The sequence below is a fragment of the Cydia splendana genome, chromosome 9 (assembly GCF_910591565.1).
Source record: "Cydia splendana chromosome 9, ilCydSple1.2, whole genome shotgun sequence".
Classification (NCBI taxonomy): domain Eukaryota; kingdom Metazoa; phylum Arthropoda; class Insecta; order Lepidoptera; family Tortricidae; genus Cydia; species Cydia splendana.
Window position 1 is genome coordinate 9,125,793 of NC_085968.1, and position 22,720 is coordinate 9,148,512.

At 44.6% G+C, this 22,720-nt stretch overlaps 1 protein-coding gene across 1 annotated transcript; it reads right to left on the reverse strand.

Annotated features, from left to right (window-relative positions):
* Positions 1–373: 373 nt before the first annotated feature.
* On the reverse strand, positions 374–16,896 carry LOC134793496 (uncharacterized). The gene is made up of 11 exons (XM_063765075.1): positions 16,737–16,896; positions 14,771–14,985; positions 13,597–13,746; positions 13,340–13,428; positions 11,656–12,738; positions 11,021–11,193; positions 5,499–5,603; positions 3,871–3,975; positions 3,351–3,438; positions 3,006–3,101; positions 374–748 (listed from the first exon to the last, which is right to left on the reverse strand). The coding sequence occupies exons 1-11, from the start codon at positions 16,869–16,871 to the stop codon at positions 639–641; spliced, it is 2,349 nt and encodes a 782-aa protein (XP_063621145.1). The 5' UTR covers positions 16,872–16,896; the 3' UTR covers positions 374–638.
* Positions 16,897–22,720: the final 5,824 nt, after the last annotated feature.

The window sequence follows — 22,720 nt, forward strand, 5'->3', positions numbered from 1 at the left end:
TCATTTCGAATAACAATTAATCCCACGTTGTAATATCATTCATGTAGTCTTGTGTGGTATAATAAGCTTTAGAAATAAGTTTACGCTTTACATAATTCTTAAATTTATTAATAGATAATTCAGTAATATATATATATACCTTATGTATTTTGTTGCTAGGTGACTATTTGTCAATCAAAAATCGAGCACATATCAGCTTTGGAAAGCGCAACGACGATATTTGCTGTACTTATTTTTCAAAAGAGCTTTCTTATAAAAGGACACGTCAAGATTGTTTACCCTTTTTCTATTGATGTTAAAAAAAACCGGACAAGTGCGAGTCGGACTCGCCCGACGAGGGTTCCGTACTTTTTATTATTTGTTTTTATAGCGGCAACATAAATACATCATCTATGAAAATTTCAACTGTCTAGCTATCACGGTTCATGAGATACAGCCTGGTGACAGACAGACAGACAGACGGATATTGGAGTCCTAATAATAGGGTCCCGTTTTTACCCTTTGGGTACGGAACCCTAAAAACGAGATATAGGTACGTGCGAGTCTTAAGTTTGAATGTACCAACAAGTGAAGTGTCTCGGCAATAGGCAGTTTTACACCAGTCGGAACTTACAAAATGGACGGAGTACTGTGGTCGCTCAGTCGGAGTCTTCTTCCTCGGGTTCCGACTCGGACTCGGAGCTGTCCGGGTGGTTCTTGGTGATCTCGATGCAGTTGTCCACGTCTGTCAGTCTCTTTAACGAACGCCCTGTTGAAAAATGTTATCCTTTCTAGAGTAGCTGTAGACATCATATTGTTAACAGATTTTATAATAGCGAAAAGTTTTATTATTACACTAAGAAAATTCACCATTATTAAGTTTTGAAACGGTTCAAAAAGTCTCGTATCATGACTCATAATAATTTGGAAGTCTAAAGGTATACATAATTAACATTTGAAAGCAGCAATAGGCCTGTTGCAAGTAACAAAGAATCACGGAAATAATGGTTTCAAAGAAACATATATGTTAATATGATTCTAAAACATGGCCCAATCTCAGTATAAACTGAAGGATTATTAATATATTCAATAAAATAAAACTGCAAAATTCTCCAACCGGCCATTATTACTGAAACGCCAATCAGAAGCATTCTAAACAGTGACGTCATCAATCCATAACATATTTCTTAGAGCAACATAGACTACCTCATTGACCGAAATCCATACGTTCTCACCAAAGAGTTCGAAGGTGCAAAAAAAATGTTATTTCGCCACTAAACATTTATTACGTCCAAAAAATATTATTACACGATATAAAGGAGATATCTATTTGTTATTATCTAGAAAATGCTAAATAATACGATATTTCACCAACAAACTTTTTTAATTATTTGGCTGAATGGAACTATCATTGCCATGTTGGCTGTCGTAACTAGAAAAAATGAAAAATTAAAAAGTAAAACCGGCGCTCGGTGATTTTCACTCAAAATTTACATGTATCTAAATAATTCATCTTAAATTGCAACCGTGTGAGAGTTTTTGTGTATAATGAGTTATTGTGATAAATTTTTGTAATGTATTTATCATCCCTAATCGTAATATATGGTGCTGAATTAACAATATCATTCGGATTCAAGGGAAATTCGTAACTGTAAGTATGTACACAATGTCTACCACCCTACCACCAACTAAATGGTGACGTCACAAATGTCGTGCTAGGCGTTTTCGCGCGAGTTTTAAACTAGCTATAATAAAATGCAATTATTTATGTTAAATCTTATGAGTATAGCTGATTGTGTTTTTCGGAACCAATACAAGTGTACCGACAATAATAAAAGGGATTTCAAAATTTGTGATCAGGCCTATTGCCTTGCCACACCCTCAATTAATCGAACCATATAAATAAGTACAAGTAAAATGCTCAATTATGTTGTGAATTGGGAAGTTTCGCGACCGAACGCCATTACTTCTTTTATGGACTTCAAATTGAACCATTTACCCTTATCATTACAGTAAAGATTTAGATTTAGATTTATTTATTTCATAATATGAAATTACAATATAAATTATTTTACACTAATCTATACGAATTTATATTATGATCGTCAAGTAGGAAAATAAGAATTGATTATAATTATACAAATGTCAAGCAATAAGCACACAATTTAAAAACCATTATAACTATTATAAGCAATCAATTAATTAACTAATTTTTTTTTAACAATGTCAAATAATATAAAATGTAAAAACAATGTCAATACAGTAAGCATGGATATGTCATAATGATCGTCAAATAAAAATAAAAATGAAATATAGGTCAAAGAAAAATTAATTACATTCAGTTTATTGTGTTACATGTCATTTCCATATATTCATTTACAGAATATAATGGATTATCCAATAAAAAGAGTCTCAATTGGCGTTCAAATGTTTCGTCAGATGGTTCAGTTCGCAATTTTGCAGGTAGACGTTCATAGTACGTTGGTCCAATCACCCTCGGATTTTTGACTGAAAGTGCCATGCGACGCGGCACTGTGCGTAGTCTACCCGTGGATCGGAGCTGTTTGCCCGCAACCTCGACACGTTTGAACATTGGCAAATTATTTCTTACAAACATTAATACTTGAAATATGTAAAGTGAGTAGTGTGTCATTATACCGATTTGCTTGAATAGCTCCTTACACGAATGTCTAGCTTGGACTCCAGCTAGCAATCGAACCGCCCGTTTTTGAAGTATCAAGACTCGCTTTGAATCTGTGGAATTTCCCCATATTAACGTCCCGTAAGATATTAATGAATGAAAATGGGAAAAATACACAGCCTTCAGTGCTTTTCGTGATATAAGTGGCTGTAGTTTCTTGATGGCGAAGACAGCACTACTCAACCTATTGCATAATTGGTCAACATGACACCGAAAGAAAGATTTAAACATTTAAACATTAAACATTAGAAAGCAGTGGAACGTGCTTTCGCCCTTTGCGATCAAAATTAAAATTATATCTGGGCTCAATAGAACTATAAGTTACCTGTAAGAGTAGTGAGCAGCCTAGTTTCACAGCCCGACGGCATGTTGATTGGTCCTAGCTTCTTCGCGAGCTCGCGCGCTCGGTCTGCCCCAGACACTGAAATTATACAAACACCATCATTTTTTTTAACTTACAGACGGCAGTGACAGAGTGTGAAAGTGTCACCGTAAACGTTAATTTATTATAAAAATATCATGTTTCTCTTTGCATTTCCACGGTTTGTCCCTTCAGAGTCAGTTTTCTCTGAGTTAGTTTAGACGGACGGACGGACTTTAAGACTTATTGTTGTGTGATATGACTTTATACTGTTTTCAAAATACAAATATATGGTTGATATATCTTTACCTCTGGAGCCTTCTTGGCTTGCGTCTTCAGTCATTGTAACTTTTTCGGTTCTGTAGACACCGCTCACTAAATCCCACACAAAGAGGCACTGAAAAAGGAAAACGTTTATTAAAGATGTCTAGTTTTATAAACTAAAAGTCCACAGGCGATCTGTTCACTTGGTCACTTTTTCTTTAATGTATGGATCATTGATATCTATTTCAGTTTATAATTTATATGTAGTAGTGTGACTACTTAAAAGAACTTCCATAGTTGGAAGTCTTGTTTTGTTAGAGCATCGAAAAAATACTTCTAATGAAGTCTCGTTTTATTAAAACCTCGAAACTTGATGCTGACACCCAAACATTATTTACGTTAGTACATAATATGGTGATAAGATGACGTATGGCATGAGTATCAAATTGACGACATGTTTCGTCAGCGTCTAAGCTCAGCTTTTGTAAGTTGCGGCTTTTCATACACGTAACGCGAGCGGCAGCGTCACGGAGGGATTTTAACCACTGGCTGCCGCGGGACTCACCTCAGCGGCGTACTGCAGGCGGTGCGCGGGGCAGCCGGCGCTGATGGCGCGGCACGGCTCGCACGCGCCCGTGTCGTCGCTCGCCCACAACCACATCGCGCACAGCTGCAATCAGGCGTTACAGTAAGGGCTGATTTAGGGTCGGTTGCACCAAACTGTTCGTATCGTTATAGAGTTCGCTAAATTTGTATGTATGGAAAGTTTCATAGAAAAGTGCCGGGGCGCGCCGGTGTCAAGTGTGGTTGGTGCAACTGGCCCTTAGACGGCGCGCGAACTCGCTTGCGATTTTAGTGACATTGCGGACTGTTGGTTACGTCCAATTCAACCGACCGATCAAAACCCGCAATGGTATGAGACTCGCATGCGAGTTCACGCATCGTCTAAATCAGCCCTTAGACGGCGCGCGAACTCGTGTGCGTATTTAGTTACATTGAGGACCATTTGGTGACATCCAATTCAGCCGACCAATCCAAAACCGCAATGTAATGAAACTCGCATGCGAGTTCTCGCACCGTCTAAATGAGCCTTAAGGGATTACCACAAAGAAATAAAGTATGAATTTTCTCATATGATTTTTACACCTAAGACCCTAATCTGTTGATCAAAAGCCATTGTTTCTTTTGTGCGATCGGTCAGCTCCCGTATTAGGCACGTGACAATGGCAACAATGTCCTTTGAAAAGCAACTGTATCGTGATAGTGTTAAGGTTGAAATCCGTGTAATAATATGAGCGCTAGCCTACATTGAGGTGGTCGATCGTCCTACATTACTAAAACATGTTACATGTACGTTTGAACCTTAAAACCAAGACGATATAGACGCTTTTTAAACGACATTGTTGTTTTGCCACACGCCCAACACGGGAGCTCACCGCTCGCACAAAAGAAACCATGGCTTTTGTTTAACAGATTTAGGTCTTAGGCGTAAAAATCATTTAAGAAAATTCATACTATCCTCGTAAGGCCCAAGGTCCTACCTATAGTACTTATTCAGTTCGATGAAATTTAAATCATATCCAATTGGAACAGAGGTGCATTTGTTTTGCGTCGTTCAATTTTTATACAAAACAAAATCAACTCTGTTTCTTACACTATAGGTTCAAATTGCAGTGGCAAATTTTGGATTATTCATTTGTATGGCTGGGCCTTAGGAGGCTATACTTAAGTCTATGTCCAACCACACCAACAAGATTTGGACTAGCCATGTCTTTTAAACCCGCCCTCACCGCCCTCTAACTTATAACGTAAGTCCGAAGTAGCTTCGCGTGGCAAACGCCTAGTGCTTCGCGATGCGGCCCAAATGACCCGATGACTCTCATCATACTGTTATATGTCCCTCAACCTAAGTATTGACCGTTCCTAAACCTATTTGCAAAGGAGGAGTCCAAAGTGTACTGGAGCCAAGTAGCCAACTTACCCCTTTGAACGCCACGACTATTATAACATGCCATAATATAAAAAAAAAAAACCATTTTTTCCCCACCTCAAAAAGTGCCTAGCGCCGCTAAAGAAGTTTTCACTTCAATAAATAAATAAATAAATTATAAGTTATAAGCTTTACTAATAATCAAGAGAATAATAAAATTAATAATGTATTGCATGTGTATACAGGTTGCATCAAATACTCACCCCCGATAAGCAGCCGCTGCTCTGACATACGTCAATGACATGGCAACCCCAATCGAAGCAGTATATGAATTTCTTTCCGTTCAGCTTGCAAAGTCGCCCGCAAACCTTAAGAAAAAAAAAACATTAAGGGGTATGATTCTAAGGCCCAACCACTGTAGCGTCTTCTAAGCGTTGGCGTCTACTTAACTCTATGGCTATGCTCGACGCAAGGTTGGTGCAACTGCGCTGTAACGCCATTTTCCATAGCGCTGACTCCAGTCAGTTCTTTTGAGCGTCTACGCCGACGCTTAAAAGACGCTAGTGTTGGGTGGTCTTACATTGTATCAGCAGATAGACTTATAAGAGTTATTAAGAGTCAACAGACAAAGAAATCGATACTGTAAGAGCACTTTCTTACAATGATATAGTCTATCAAACACTACACCCACTGATAGCATGTTTCCGTAGGTCCACAATAATTCCATATTTGTTTTCCTTCATTTCTAACCCGTGCCCATACACTCACCTCATTACACAGCAGCTCGGTGTCGAGGCTGCGCTGCTGCGCGCGCAGCGTGAGCGGCGGCGGCGCGCTCGCGATGCGCGCCCACGCGCCCGCGCTCACGCCCTGCAGCGGCGCGTAGCCCGCCCCGTGGGCTTGCAAGTGGAGCGCTACGTGGTATACATACATACACTCACCTCATTACACAGCAGCTCGGTGTCGAGGCTCCGCTGCTGCGCGCGCAGCGTGAGCGGCGGCGGCGCGCTCGCGATGCGCGCCCACGCGCCCGCGCTCACGCCCTGCAGCGGCGCGTAGCCCGCCCCGTGGGCTTGCAAGTGGAGCGCTACGTGGTATACATACATACACTCACCTCATTACACAGCAGCTCGGTGTCGAGGCTGCGCTGCTGCGCGCGCAGCGTGAGCGGCGGCGGCGCGCTCGCGATGCGCGCCCACGCGCCCGCGCTCACGCCCTGCAGCGGCGCGTAGCCCGCCCCGTGGGCTTGCAAGTGGAGCGCTACGTGGTATACATACATACACTCACCTCATTACACAGCAGCTCGGTGTCGAGGCTGCGCTGCTGCGCGCGCAGCGTGAGCGGCGGCGGCGCGCTCGCGATGCGCGCCCACGCGCCCGCGCTCACGCCCTGCAGCGGCGCGTAGCCCGCCCCGTGGGCTTGCAAGTGGAGCGCTACGTGGTATACATACATACACTCACCTCATTACACAGCAGCTCGGTGTCGAGGCTGCGCTGCTGCGCGCGCAGCGTGAGCGGCGGCGGCGCGCTCGCGATGCGCGCCCACGCGCCCGCGCTCACGCCCTGCAGCGGCGCGTAGCCCGCCCCGTGGGCTTGCAAGTGGAGCGCTACGTGGTATACATACATACACTCACCTCATTACACAGCAGCTCGGTGTCGAGGCTGCGCTGCTGCGCGCGCAGCGTGAGCGGCGGCGGCGCGCTCGCGATGCGCGCCCACGCGCCCGCGCTCACGCCCTGCAGCGGCGCGTAGCCCGCCCCGTGGGCTTGCAAGTGGAGCGCTACGTGGTATACATACATACACTCACCTCATTACACAGCAGCTCGGTGTCGAGGCTGCGCTGCTGCGCGCGCAGCGTGAGCGGCGGCGGCGCGCTCGCGATGCGCGCCCACGCGCCCGCGCTCACGCCCTGCAGCGGCGCGTAGCCCGCCCCGTGGGCTTGCAAGTGGAGCGCTACGTGGTATACATACATACACTCACCTCATTACACAGCAGCTCGGTGTCGAGGCTGCGCTGCTGCGCGCGCAGCGTGAGCGGCGGCGGCGCGCTCGCGATGCGCGCCCACGCGCCCGCGCTCACGCCCTGCAGCGGCGCGTAGCCCGCCCCGTGGGCTTGCAAGTGGAGCGCTACGTGGTATACATACATACACTCACCTCATTACACAGCAGCTCGGTGTCGACCCTGCGCTGCTGCGCGCGCAGCGTGAGCGGCGGCGGCGCGCTCGCGATGCGCGTCCACGCGCCCGCGCTCACGCCCTGCAGCGGCGCGTAGCCCGCCCCGTGGGCTTGCAAGTGGAGCGCTACGTGGTATACATACATACACTCACCTCATTACACAGCAGCTCGGTGTCGAGGCTGCGCTGCTGCGCGCGCAGCGTGAGCGGCGGCGGCGCGCTCGCGATGCGCGCCCACGCGCCCGCGCTCACGCCCTGCAGCGGCGCGTAGCCCGCCCCGTGGGCTTGCAAGTGGAGCGCTACGTGGTATACATACATACACTCACCTCATTACACAGCAGCTCGGTGTCGAGGCTGCGCTGCTGCGCGCGCAGCGTGAGCGGCGGCGGCGCGCTCGCGATGCGCGCCCACGCGCCCGCGCTCACGCCCTGCAGCGGCGCGTAGCCCGCCCCGTGGGCTTGCAAGTGGAGCGCTACGTGGTATACATACATACACTCACCTCATTACACAGCAGCTCGGTGTCGAGGCTCCGCTGCTGCGCGCGCAGCGTGAGCGGCGGCGGCGCGCTCGCGATGCGCGCCCACACGCCCGCGCTCACGCCCTGCAGCGGCGCGTAGCCCGCCCCGTGGGCTTGCAAGTGGAGCGCTACGTGGTATACATACATACACTCACCTCATTACACAGCAGCTCGGTGTCGAGGCTGCGCTGCTGCGCGCGCAGCGTGAGCGGCGGCGGCGCGCTCGCGATGCGCGCCCACGCGCCCGCGCTCACGCCCTGCAGCGGCGCGTAGCCCGCCCCGTGGGCTTGCAAGTGGAGCGCTACGTGGTATACATACATACACTCACCTCATTACACAGCAGCTCGGTGTCGAGGCTGCGCTGCTGCGCGCGCAGCGTGAGCGGCGGCGGCGCGCTCGCGATGCGCGCCCACGCGCCCGCGCTCACGCCCTGCAGCGGCGCGTAGCCCGCCCCGTGGGCTTGCAAGTGGAGCGCTACGTGGTATACATACATACACTCACCTCATTACACAGCAGCTCGGTGTCGAGGCTGCGCTGCTGCGCGCGCAGCGTGAGCGGCGGCGGCGCGCTCGAGATGCGCGCCCACGCGCCCGCGCTCACGCCCTGCAGCGGCGCGTAGCCCGCCCCGTGGGCTTGCAAGTGGAGCGCTACGTGGTATACATACATACACTCACCTCAGTACACAGCAGCTCGGTGTCGAGGCTGCGCTGCTGCGCGCGCAGCGTGAGCGGCGGCGGCGCGCTCGCGATGCGCGCCCACGCGCCCGCGCTCACGCCCTGCAGCGGCGCGTAGCCCGCCCCGTGGGCTTGCAAGTGGAGCGCTACGTGGTATACATACATACACTCACCTCATTACACAGCAGCTCGGTGTCGAGGCTGCGCTGCTGCGCGCGCAGCGTGAGCGGCGGCGGCGCGCTCGCGATGCGCGCCCACGCGCCCGCGCTCACGCCCTGCAGCGGCGCGTAGCCCGCCCCGTGGGCTTGCAAGTGGAGCGCTACGTGGTATACATACATACACTCACCTCATTACACAGCAGCTCGGTGTCGAGGCTGCGCTGCTGCGCGCGCAGCGTGAGCGGCGGCGGCGCGCTCGCGATGCGCGCCCACGCGCCCGCGCTCACGCCCTGCAGCGGCGCGTAGCCCGCCCCGTGGGCTTGCAAGTGGAGCGCTACGTGGTATACATACATACACTCACCTCATTACACAGCAGCTCGGTGTCGAGGCTGCGCTGCTGCGCGCGCAGCGTGAGCGGCGGCGGCGCGCTCGCGATGCGCGCCCACGCGCCCGCGCTCACGCCCTGCAGCGGCGCGTAGCCCGCCCCGTGGGCTTGCAAGTGGAGCGCTACGTGGTATACATACATACACTCACCTCATTACACAGCAGCTCGGTGTCGAGGCTGCGCTGCTGCGCGCGCAGCGTGAGCGGCGGCGGCGCGCTCGCGATGCGCGCCCACGCGCCCGCGCTCACGCCCTGCAGCGGCGCGTAGCCCGCCCCGTGGGCTTGCAAGTGGAGCGCTACGTGGTATACATACATACACTCACCTCATTACACAGCAGCTCGGTGTCGAGGCTCCGCTGCTGCGCGCGCAGCGTGAGCGGCGGCGGCGCGCTCGCGATGCGCGCCCACGCGCCCGCGCTCACGCCCTGCAGCGGCGCGTAGCCCGCCCCGTGGGCTTGCAAGTGGAGCGCTACGTGGTATACATACATACACTCACCTCATTACACAGCAGCTCGGTGTCGAGGCTCCGCTGCTGCGCGCGCAGCGTGAGCGGCGGCGGCGCGCTCGCGATGCGCGCCCACGCGCCCGCGCTCACGCCCTGCAGCGGCGCGTAGCCCGCCCCGTGGGCTTGCAAGTGGAGCGCTACGTGGTATACATACATACACTCACCTCATTACACAGCAGCTCGGTGTCGAGGCTGCGCTGCTGCGCGCGCAGCGTGAGCGGCGGCGGCGCGCTCGCGATGCGCGCCCACGCGCCCGCGCTCACGCCCTGCAGCGGCGCGTAGCCCGCCCCGTGGGCTTGCAAGTGGAGCGCTACGTGGTATACATACATACACTCACCTCATTACACAGCAGCTCGGTGTCGAGGCTGCGCTGCTGCGCGCGCAGCGTGAGCGGCGGCGGCGCGCTCGCGATGCGCGCCCACGCGCCCGCGCTCACGCCCTGCAGCGGCGCGTAGCCCGCCCCGTGGGCTTGCAAGTGGAGCGCTACGTGGTATACATACATACACTCACCTCATTACACAGCAGCTCGGTGTCGAGGCTGCGCTGCTGCGCGCGCAGCGTGAGCGGCGGCGGCGCGCTCGCGATGCGCGCCCACGCGCCCGCGCTCACGCCCTGCAGCGGCGCGTAGCCCGCCCCGTGGGCTTGCAAGTGGAGCGCTACGTGGTATACATACATACACTCACCTCATTACACAGCAGCTCGGTGTCGAGGCTGCGCTGCTGCGCGCGCAGCGTGAGCGGCGGCGGCGCGCTCGCGATGCGCGCCCACGCGCCCGCGCTCACGCCCTGCAGCGGCGCGTAGCCCGCCCCGTGGGCTTGCAAGTGGAGCGCTACGTGGTATACATACATACACTCACCTCATTACACAGCAGCTCGGTGTCGAGGCTGCGCTGCTGCGCGCGCAGCGTGAGCGGCGGCGGCGCGCTCGCGATGCGCGCCCACGCGCCCGCGCTCACGCCCTGCAGCGGCGCGTAGCCCGCCCCGTGGGCTTGCAAGTGGAGCGCTACGTGGTATACATACATACACTCACCTCATTACACAGCAGCTCGGTGTCGAGGCTCCGCTGCTGCGCGCGCAGCGTGAGCGGCGGCGGCGCGCTCGCGATGCGCGCCCACGCGCCCGCGCTCACGCCCTGCAGCGGCGCGTAGCCCGCCCCGTGGGCTTGCAAGTGGAGCGCTACGTGGTATACATACATACACTCACCTCATTACACAGCAGCTCGGTGTCGAGGCTGCGCTGCTGCGCGCGCAGCGTGAGCGGCGGCGGCGCGCTCGCGATGCGCGCCCACGCGCCCGCGCTCACGCCCTGCAGCGGCGCGTAGCCCGCCCCGTGGGCTTGCAAGTGGAGCGCTACGTGGTATACATACATACACTCACCTCATTACACAGCAGCTCGGTGTCGAGGCTGCGCTGCTGCGCGCGCAGCGTGAGCGGCGGCGGCGCGCTCGCGATGCGCGCCCACGCGCCCGCGCTCACGCCCTGCAGCGGCGCGTAGCCCGCCCCGTGGGCTTGCAAGTGGAGCGCTACGTGGTATCCCGATATACAGTCGTCTGAAAATACCAGGATAGAACAGTTCACGGCTTTAAACTGAGCATAGGTATCACTAATACACCTTATAAAACAACGTCCCCCGCCGCGTCTGTCTGTTTGTGTTAGTATATTCGCGATAAACTCAAAAACTACTGAACGGATTTTCATGCGGTTTTCACCTATCGATAGAGTGATTATTGAGGAAGGTTTTTGTATAATTTGCTAACCCGGGGCGGGTCGCTAGTTAATGGTATTATGCTTTCATTATCGTCTACACTCAGTATTATTTGGACACCAGTTGATCATATACACATCGAAAAAAATTATCGAAATAAAATCATGAAACCGTCGCTGTATTTTTAGAATCTGTACCCAGTTTACCACAAAAATTACTCCCATGGCGACTACATAAGAAAAAATAGCTTAGCCGTGATCTTGGAGCCAAAAGTCAAAACGAAACGAAACGATAAAAGTGAACTCACCTTCAGAATCCGTAACGATAGAAGTAATTTCATCATCACTTTCCACAAAATATCTCGTGAAAAACTTGCTACACTTAGAATTCTCCGAATGCACCAAATACGGATCGTGCGCGTTTACGGGGCACTCTGACAGCGTTTTCGAAGTATTATCATGTACCGCTACAGTTTTTAGAGATCCATCGTCAAGCATTTCCATAACTCTGTATTCAGATTCGCTTTTGTCATCAGATTCTAAGCAAGATAGACCTTGGTCCTTTTCACTAGTGGTTGGGGATGGAGGTCTACTTATCTGATTGTGTGCTCTTAAGACCTCGACTGGCGGGGACTTTGGTCGTCGCATTTTGCTAGTGCACCCAGTAAAGTATTTTCTATTACTCCTTAATACCCTGAACGGGACTATATTTTCATTATTGTCTTCAGAAAACTCATATTTCTTGTCAGCTAATCTTCGTTTCCTGAAGATACTAAGTTTTTCACATTTCGTTTCGGTTTCTTCTACGAATTCGTAAGCTTTGTCCGCTTTGATTCTATGCGTTTCGTTGAACCTGGACATACTTTCTGCGGGTCTTCTCCTGGGGGATCTCAAGGGAGGTGAAATTAAAGTCCTAATGGAAGGCGAAGGGCCCTCCCATTCTTCGACTAAATTGTATGATATTGAAGACGCTTGAATACAGAGCTCTTGTCCCATCACGTCAGGTAACTGTACAGGTTTCGACATTTGAAAAGGCTCTGCGTCTAAATCGGAGAAGTCTTCTAAAATATTTTGCACAACCGTGTTCTGGTATTTAGGGGAATGGAAGACAGCTGACACGTCAGACGCGGGTGTGCTTGGATTGGTGTAAATTGAGTTAGTCTCGTCTCTGTCTGATGATGATTTGCAGTCATCGATTTCCATGGGTTTATCTTGGTCGGGTTTGACGAAGTCTATTTCTAGGATGTGTATGAAATCAGTGTAGATGATGATTTGATTGGAGTAGGCGAGCTGTACGACCGGCTCATAGACACTGGAGTCCGATGTACAGAAGAACTTTGTGTGAATCGCGAAGTTGTGCTCCAGACATTTTTGGCCCCAATTTTGACCATCTGAAAATATTAATGTGGCTGTAGAAACTAAAAAAAAAACGTTCTAAGAAGTTTAGGTGCGTTATTCACTTACTCTACCACTCATTCCATATTTAAGACTTGTCAAAGCGTAAGAGTGTTTGAGTGTTGTTATTAATTACACAAATCGTAGCAAGCAAGTGAAGCAATACGCTGCTCAAAAATATGATTAAAGGATTTCAGAAAACATAATGAGGGGTATTCCAATACGCGTCCTCTCGAGTACCATCGCCCACAATGTTAACTGTACATCGGTAGACCTTAATGCCTTTTGCAATAAGGTCCACCGATGTAGTTAGGAGTGTTGCTGTTTGTACCCTGTTTCTGACTCATTAACACTACATTAGATCGCTAGAAATTGCTCTCTCGATTCAGGGAGCTTATCCCAGTTTCTTATGTGTGTTAGACGCATCATATAACACCTCCCCTAACATGTGTACAAAATATTTACGTCGTGAGTTTTCAAACGAAAGGATACTCTTGCACCTTGACAACAAAGCTATGTTCAGATTTTTATAAGTTATAACCACCAAAATGGAAGTGATATAGTATTGTTTTTTGTTTGCTAGATAATTTGCTTTACCTTCTTCTTTCGCCATAGCTGCGCATTTCCTACATCCTAACCGTGGCACTCCAATGACACTGAGGTGAGATCTTTCCGTACATGAATCCCTGTAAAAAAAGTATGGTACCTTGTATGTTGTACAAAATAGTTTAATCTCGCTTTGCATGAAAAGTATTGGAAGCTAATAAGACTAAATCATGGTTACTTGCATTGCATCATACATGTTTATTTTTACTAAGATTTTATCTATCTTTAGGAAAAAATTAGGAACTCACGGTAGGCCATAGACCACCAGCACGCCAGGGTTGTGCTTCCACTGCGCCATGGATATAGTCAGTCGACTGTCCACGGCGTCGCCGCCGAATAGGGGCACTCTGTGCACTGAGCGGACCACTCTTCCGGGCACCCAGGATAAGAAGTGCAAGCTGCAAACATATCGATCCTTTGGTTGCTTTTATAATTTATCGAGGCGTAACACTTAAAAGGGTGTAGATATTGTCTACAGAGTTGAATGATAGGCAGTGGTGCTGCCTGGCCACGACATCGCGCGACCAGCGGCAGCGGCGGCGGCGAGCGAAAAGCGAATGTTACAAAATAAGGCGAAAAGAAGAGAGAGGCCACGACGCGCCGCTGCCAGCGGCGACTCGCGCGAATTTACTCGAGCGACCGGCGGCGGCTAGGCGAGGTGCGGCGGGCGAAACGTCCTAAACATAAGTTGCGGCACGTAATTAAAAGGTTGTGGGAAGAAATAAAAGAAAGTTTTGGAGTATATAATCAAATGTTTCTATACTCATTGTAGTGTAAGTGTACCTACTCGTAAAATTTTGCGGGATGCTTTTCTATATTCTTCGTACAACACTCTAAATTCACCTAACGTATAACGGCGTCTATTAAATTCGTGCACACCTTCTCTTATATTTAAAATATCTTTCATGAAATATGAGCCGCTGCGAGGCACTGAAGAGCCACTTTTGTCAAAGACATTTTTAAACACTTGAGTACGTCCCATTCGCTCGACGCCGCCGCCGCTGCTGCGAAGTCGTGGCATGCTCGCCGCGCCGCTCTACCTTGCCGCACCGCCCGCCACACCGCTGGTCGCTTAAGACCAATGTCGTGGCCAGGCCGGTATATAGGGTCACTAAAAACTATAATTCCATAACACGCCGATTTTCTCGAAAACGAGAAACTGATGCGCACAAATGCACTTGCACAACTCGAGGGCTGAACTGTGAATGGCTCAAACCAGATAAATGAGTATTAGAGTGAGTAAGTCACAGTTTTATCTTAAACAATCTCTGTCTATCTGTCAACTCTACTCTATGGTAATAATTATTATGGTATATTGTCCAATAATTATTATAATAATTATTATTAATTGTTATTATTTACTTTATTTAGTAATAATTATTATGGTATTGTTATTATGGTATTGGTGATCTTAAGACTTACGTAAACTTAGCATTCTCCCTGAAGTAAACTTGTGACCCATTGCTATAGGTGAAGCTGAGCAGATACTGTCCACACTGCGAGAAACCCATGAACACATGGTTGCTGAAGTAGGACATGGGTACAATGTCCATGAGGCAGAAACGCAGCCGAGGCGGGATTCGCTCGAATACTCTGCGGCCGCGGTCATTGTAGCGACGTGACGTGTAGCCTGAGGTCTGTGCAAAAGATAATCAACATCTTAGAATAATATGAGATAATGAGTCTAATTTGGTCTAAAAAAATATTTAAATAATAAGTGTTTTTCTTTCTAGCCTCTAGTTTTTTTTATTTTAATTATTGTACCAGATTTGTGTATTGTACCAGCCAAAGATGTGGGTTCAAATCCCATGTTAGCCAGAGTTGATCGTAGTTCATTTTGGAACACCATAGATGGTGCTGGCCGGGGTGCAGGCAGACCAAAAAGGAGATGGCGGGACAACTTGGACGCATTTTATCCGGATTGGCGGGAACATACAAATGACAGGGTTGAGTGAAGGAAAGGAGGGGAGGACTTTGCCCAGCAGTGTGACACTAAACCAGCCTAACAAAAAAAAAATATAATGCTGTAAATAAAACACAATAAAAAAAGGAAAAAACAATACCTATGTTTATTAAAAATGTATTGTTATATTAACAGTAAAAGTCTCAAAGGTTTTATCTTTTTATTACCTTCCCCAACAATTTACGATTTAGTGATTAGTTAACTGTTTTAATGAAAAACAAAATGATAATTAATAGTCTTGCCACACTCTTCCCTAGACAAGTACAGTAATTAGATCATATTAGGTACTAATAGGGAATATTTGCGTAGGTGGCACAACTAGCACATACAGTAAACAAACATCAATGACACATCAGTCACTACGTCAATCACATGGCCTACCGTGAAACACGACAATCGAAAGTTTGGTTTCTGCCTCTCTGTCACTCTTGCATATTCGAGCGATACAGAGGCAGATAACTAAATTTGGATTTTCGCGTTTACCGGTAGGCCCTTGTTAACAAACCGCCTTGATGCATCAATGTCATATTTTATTGTCTGTGAAAACTTGTCAAAAAACAGTTTAAGGCACAGTATGTATAAGTTAGTCTATGAATTTACTAGAGTCGGTAGTGCTTCACTCTGGCGGCAGAACATTGCAGTAATATCCCCTATTAAGTACAATCAATTGTTTTCCCTCATATATCTTAGTTGCATCAGAGGAAGGTAGGACAAAAAATATTTAAGGTATAAAAATGTGTGAACCACATATAATATATTGGTTTAAATTCTATACAAGAGTAGAGTTCTATACAAGGACAGTATAGTTCCTGAACATGATTAGAACACATACACTTCAGCAAAGGCTAAAAACGTAAACAACATAGTATAAAACTTGATAAGTACATGGTAGGTAAGTTCAAAAACATTGCTACAAAGGTAAACAGTGTTAGGACTTGTATTTCACAACATTACCCTGCTTTAGTGTTGTTTCGGTGCCAGTTAAGTTATTGATGTAATAATAGTTAGTGTACTGCATTCCAGTGAATGTTTTGTTAGGTTCTTTTAAGTCCCTATGTATGGTGATATACTGGAAGTCAAGTATCTACTTATAATGCAAGGAGTAATACACTGATTAGATTATAAATAGTTGTTTCCGGTAATGTTTCGGATTGTATCAAGTATCGCTCAAGTACACCTGACTACATAATGATTATATACTTAGTAAAAATCAAGCTTTTAGTCAATTATTTTATGAAAAGGTCATAAAATGTGAATAGCAAGAATGTGTGGATATGCCATCTCTAATTTCTTTCTTTAACTTAAGGTCATAACAATACATTACAATGAGACGTCGCAGGTAAAATTGAGTCTCAATAGATATGCAAAAAAAATACAAGCGTTCAATCGTGTAAACAACCTTAGATTGGTCTACTTTAGACTTACCTCTCTGTTAAATAGCTTATGAACAATATTATTGCTATGTCCTGACATGGTTTTAGGGACACTATTATACATTTTCGTCATATCACTCTCATTATGCAAAGATTTTTCTGATTCCTCACACTGAGAAGAATCCATGTTTGTTTGATTGACTGAAATTTTGACAATTCTTTTATTTTTATTTTTTTTTAATTTATTTCATGACCATGGATACAAGTCCTTCAGTCGTATTCATAAACATTACATAAAAACCATAAAAATACACAATAATAGCCATAACAACATAAGATAAACTAGTACACAGAAGAATAACAATTTTATAGCAATTAGCAAACACAACTTATTTAACCTTAACTCTTTTGAAACTTAATATACAAGTAATTTATATCTGTTATGACAATGAAATATATACATTTAAATTAAATTAAATTTCTTTTACAGTATTTAAAATAAAATTGAATACTGGTATAAAATAAACAGGGTTAGATAATAAATCTTGAACGAGGCGGGGAACACTTAACGAGTTATCTTCAGCAACATCACTAATGACACTGACAAGTAACAGCCTTTGCATGGCAAACGATACACAGTCAAATATAACGTGTTTTATGTCCGCATTTTCTTTAAAACAATAAGTACACTTATCATCAGTAATAATATTCTTCCTCTTGAGATGTGCTGGGACCAAACAATGACCAAATCGCAGACGGTTTATGCACGTTATGAATTTCCTGCTGGTATATTTAAAGCGATAATACCACGGTGTTGTTGGTAAGTCTTTTTGTATATCTGCGTACCATCTTCCTTTATCCAGTACTTCTGTGTTATGTCTCCAATATTCTTTCCACATTCCCTTAGTAATAATTTTGAAGTAATGGTAATAGTCGGTAAATGGTACTTGAAAAGATTCTGTGAGGTCCAGGTCGTGGTCCCGACGAGTCGCCTGATCCACCACCTCGTTTCCTGTTATGCCACTGTGGGAGGGCACCCACAAAAATTCTACATTTTTCTGTAACTTACATAGCATATCCTTAATCTGACATATTATATAATTTTGCTTATATTCTAACGAACTATTACATAAGGCAGCTAAAACACTCTTAGAGTCACTTACAATTAGAATATTTACATTATTTACATTACTATTTACATATGTTAAAGCTTCTAGTATTGCCCAAGCTTCAGCTGTGAATATACTACAATTACTATTGATTTTGATACATTTTGTTACTTTCATTTGTGGGTCATAATATGCAGCTTTAACATGTTCATTTTTGGAGCCATCAGTATACATAATATAGAAGTTATGTTTATCATTTAAAAATTCAAGAAAGTCGAATTTGTTTTTAATCAAGTCTAAGTGAGATTTAACATCAAAATAACTTAGTATAGTATTATATGAGTACTTATAAATTGGCCACTGGTTATTGATGTACATATTTTTTGTCACATTTTTGGTGTTCATCATTATTACGGATATTTCAGGCAAAGAACCTGTAATCAGAGTATTCGCTGAGATGTTAGCTGGCTGCGCAATTTCTACAGGGTGTAGCACTTTATCCAAGACAACATGATTCTCACAAGACAACTCCTTTAAACAAAATCTCTCAGCCAGCTGTAAACGACGCAAGGACAATGGAGGTATACAATTTTCAATTTCCATTGAATGAATGGGAGTGGTGCGCATGGCTCCACTTATAACTCTCAAACCAATGTTCTGTAACACATCCAGCTTTCTTAAAATTGTGCTACTTGCATTCATGTACGCTAGGGAACTATAGTCAAAATGGCTTCTGACTATACTCTTGTAAAGCATGTTTAATGTTTTTGGGTCGGAACCCCAGAATGTTCCTGCTAAGCTTCTCATTACATTTATGCTTTTCATAGCGTTTTGACTTATGTAGTCTATATGTTTATCAAATTTCAGTTTATCATCTATAACAACACCTAGAAATTTGTGATGATTGACAATAGGAATTACATTATTATTATAACTAATATTTACAATGGACTGTGCATATGGGTCTCTACTAATTACTAAGACTTTACTTTTATCAGGACTAACTTCTAATTTCAAAATGTTGCTGTAGTATCTTTGTAATTGAGTTAAAGCAGTGTTCATATTCTCAACAGCCATATTTAGATTTTGATTTTCACTGTATAAAAGCAAGTCATCAGCAAATTGCAATATTTTAACTCTGGATGTATTTACAAAGCTAAGGATTTGAGATGTGTACAGGTTGTATAATAAGGGTGATAAGGTTGCACCTTGCATTGTTCCTTTGTTAGCTGTTGTGGGGCCATACAGCTTATTGTTGAATTTTACATATACTGTCCTATTGTGTAAAAAACCAAAAATCCAGTTTAAAATTTTAGCAGGGAGATCTAATTGATGTAATACATAAATTAAACTTTCAATATTAACATTATCAAAGGCACCTTTTACATCTAGAAAAACACATATAACATTTGTATGACTAAGTTTAGCCTTTTTGAGGTCACTAATAAATGAAACAAAACTTTCAGTGCAGCTTTTGCCTTTTCTGAATCCAAACTGAACATCTGGTAGCTTTCCTTGAGTTTCTGCGTAGTAATCTAAACGTAACTTTAACATATTTTCAAAAAGTTTGCCTAAACATGATGACAATGAAATTGGTCTGTATGATGAAGGACTATTAACTGGTTTATTTGGCTTTAAGATGGGAATGACACATTGTGTTTTCCATGATTCTGGAATGACTAAACAATCCCATAATTTATTATAAATATGCAAAAGTATTTCTATAGCATTAGGATGCATCTTTTTAATTAACATATATGGTATATTGTCTAACCCTGGTGTTGTGTCTTTTCTACTTTTGAGTGATATAAACAGTTCATTAAGTGTAAATGGTCTATTTAGAAAAGTGTTACTTGGAGTTTCATCTGACTGATTAATGATGTTATTTAAATTATTTTTATTTAATGGAGATGAGTCTGATAATTTATCTAAAAAACTTGGCACCCATTCATCATTTAAATATCTATTGTGAGAAGAGCCAATTCTTTTAAACTTTTTCATGTATCCCCATATTCTAGAAACCGGTGTCATTCTATTAAAACTACTGCATAACTCATGCCAAGACCTCACGCGTTCCTCTTTTAATGTTCTTTTTTTCTGAGCATCAACCTTTTTGTAGTTAATAAAATTAGTAATGCTGGGTGATATTCTATACTGACTTAAAGCATCTTTAGATTTTTTTACAGCCTCAAGGCATGTTTGGTTCCACCAGGGAACAGGTTTCCTAACAACTTTCATGGATTGTTTAGACTCTAGTTTTGGAACTGTTTCTGAACGAATGTCATATAAAATATTTACAAAATTATTATACAAAATAAGAGGTTCTGTATTATCATCAATGTCTAAATGAGAAAAACAGGTTTCTGATAAATTATAATATTTGGACCAGTCTGCTCTATTATAAATATATTTTTCTTCCACAGGTCGGGCTTCATATATGGATGGCTTCACATTTACATCAACCAGAGTTGGATAGTGGTAACTGCCCATTGGATCATCATGAACTCGCCATTCACAAAGAGGAGCTATCGTGGGACTGACAAGAGTTATATCAATTGCAGATGGATTCCTATTTGGATATTGCACTGTTGTCGGACTACCATCATTTAAAATACAGAAGTCAAATTCATCAATAATATTGTATAAACTATTGCCTCTACTGTTATTTGATTGACAGCCAAATAATATGTGATGAGCGTTAAAATCACCCATGATTAGACATGGCTTGGGGGTTTCAAGTAACACCTTTTTCATTTTACGAACATCAAACCTGCTACCATTGGGTGGACAATAAACACAAAGAATGTATAATTTACCGACTGATGTTTCTATAGCTACACAGATATTCTGAATGGATTCATAAAAAGTTGTGTTTATGATACTATATTGTAAGTTTTGTTTAATAAGTATACCTACTCCATTTTTGGCATTTTTTGAAATTTTATGTATAAAGTTGTATGGGGCAAAGTTAGGAATTGTGCTTGTACTTTTGAGCCATGTTTCATTTAATAAACAAATGTCTATCTGTTGCTCTGCAAGAAATGTATTTAATAGGGCTTTCTTATGTAACAAACTTTGAATGTTAAACTGTGCTAGATGTAAAAAAGTGTCCATGATTTAATTTAATAAATTTGCTTTGAGTATTTCTTTTATTCTTGTATTATTAATTGGAGTATCACTTCTGTCATTCCCAAGCATAACCAAAGATTTGATTAATGCATTAATGATGGTGTCGTCATTCAGTAGTTGCTCAATATTCAGGGAAGTTTGGCTTACGCCTACAGTATTATTTGGTTTGGTTATGGTTGGAAATACTTTTGGATTAGTAGTAGGTACAGGGGCTGATGGTGCAGTACTACTCACCACAGTGGCAAAACTTCGGCCGAGGTTTTCATACTTAGCTTTCTTTTCTTCCATTTTCCTTTGTTTCACAGGGCAATCTCTGGAGATCGCCAAGTGATTGCCTTTGCAATTAATGCAAGTGATTTCCTCTACTTCACAATCTTTATATGAATGCTGTCCGGAACAAGCTGAACACATTTGTTCGCCTCGACAAACTCTTGCTGAGTGGTTGAATTTTAAGCATTTATAGCATTGCAGCAGTGGTGGTATATACATGTGTATGGGGTATCTGTACATTTGCATGTATGCATATTGGGGTAAAGTCGTAGCCGCAAAAGTAACAGCAATCGTACCTATGGGTACCAATTTGCCGTCCACTTTTCTCATAAATCTCTTAACCGAGATCACCTCCGTGTCACAGGTAATGTTTTTATAAATCTCCTCATTACTCATCTCCTTAGGCACGTAGCGTAACACGCCTGTCGTCTCTGTAAGGTGTGCTGGTACAAAAGCTTTTAACTTATGTTTGCCCAAAAAATTGTCCATTTTGAGAAAGTTATTGGCCGGTGCAGGTTTTTTAAAAGTGACGCCTACTTTATGCGCGTTCACTCGATGCACGCCGACTATTCCTTTAACATTGTCCGTGAATAGTTTAGTCAGAGCAATGGGATTCCTATTGCCCAACTTATCATTTTCCTGCGATTCTACATACACAACGCACTCTGCACTGTGATTGTCTGGGAATTGTCGCTTGTAATTAGGCTTAACAAACATTTTATAGTTCGTGTTAAGGTCCGGAGTCGCCAACTTTCGTTTCTTTCGTTCTTTCGGTTCTTTATCACCGGGGGGCTGGCCCCCGCCGGTGTTTTCACCCATTTTTATTAACACAATGTTCTATGTACACAAACTTATTATTTACACCTAAATTAAGCTAATATATACAAAGAAATCAATTTGTGAAAATCTGGGAAAATTAAATCGCCCGCTTTTTTCGACTTCCCGCCAAAAAGTCACAATTCTTTTAGCACATTAAATGTTGCCAAATATACATGTCTCATAGCTCAAAATATTGCATAGCCCTCCAATTGGCTGTTTTTGTTTTGTAAAATTTATTTAGAATATTTTTTGATTGCTTATCCAACACAAAAGTAATATTATAAATGAATATAATAAAAGATATTTATTCATGACCATGACTAACTTCGTAAATACACGGCTTGTCAATATTCGAAAATCAACGGATATCATAATGTTGCCAGTTTTGTATACAAATTACTACTACTCAATAGGGTATTTGACTACTAGAGTTAGACCAAGAAAGTCTGCAGCTGCCCACGCAGTGCAAGTGTTATTTGTACGTCATAATTTAATAGAAGTTTGACGTTTAAAAATTAACACTTGCACTGCGTGGTCTAAAAGATTGCTGCAGTATTTTCTTGGTCTAACTCTAGTTAAATCAGTTTCTTTTTTCGAACTGTCAAAACAATTTTTCTACTATGGAATTTATATGAAACACTAGCATGTGACGTCACAATCAAATTACCTACTCTTTATAGTTTTATAAGGGCGTAAAATAGAAATTGTG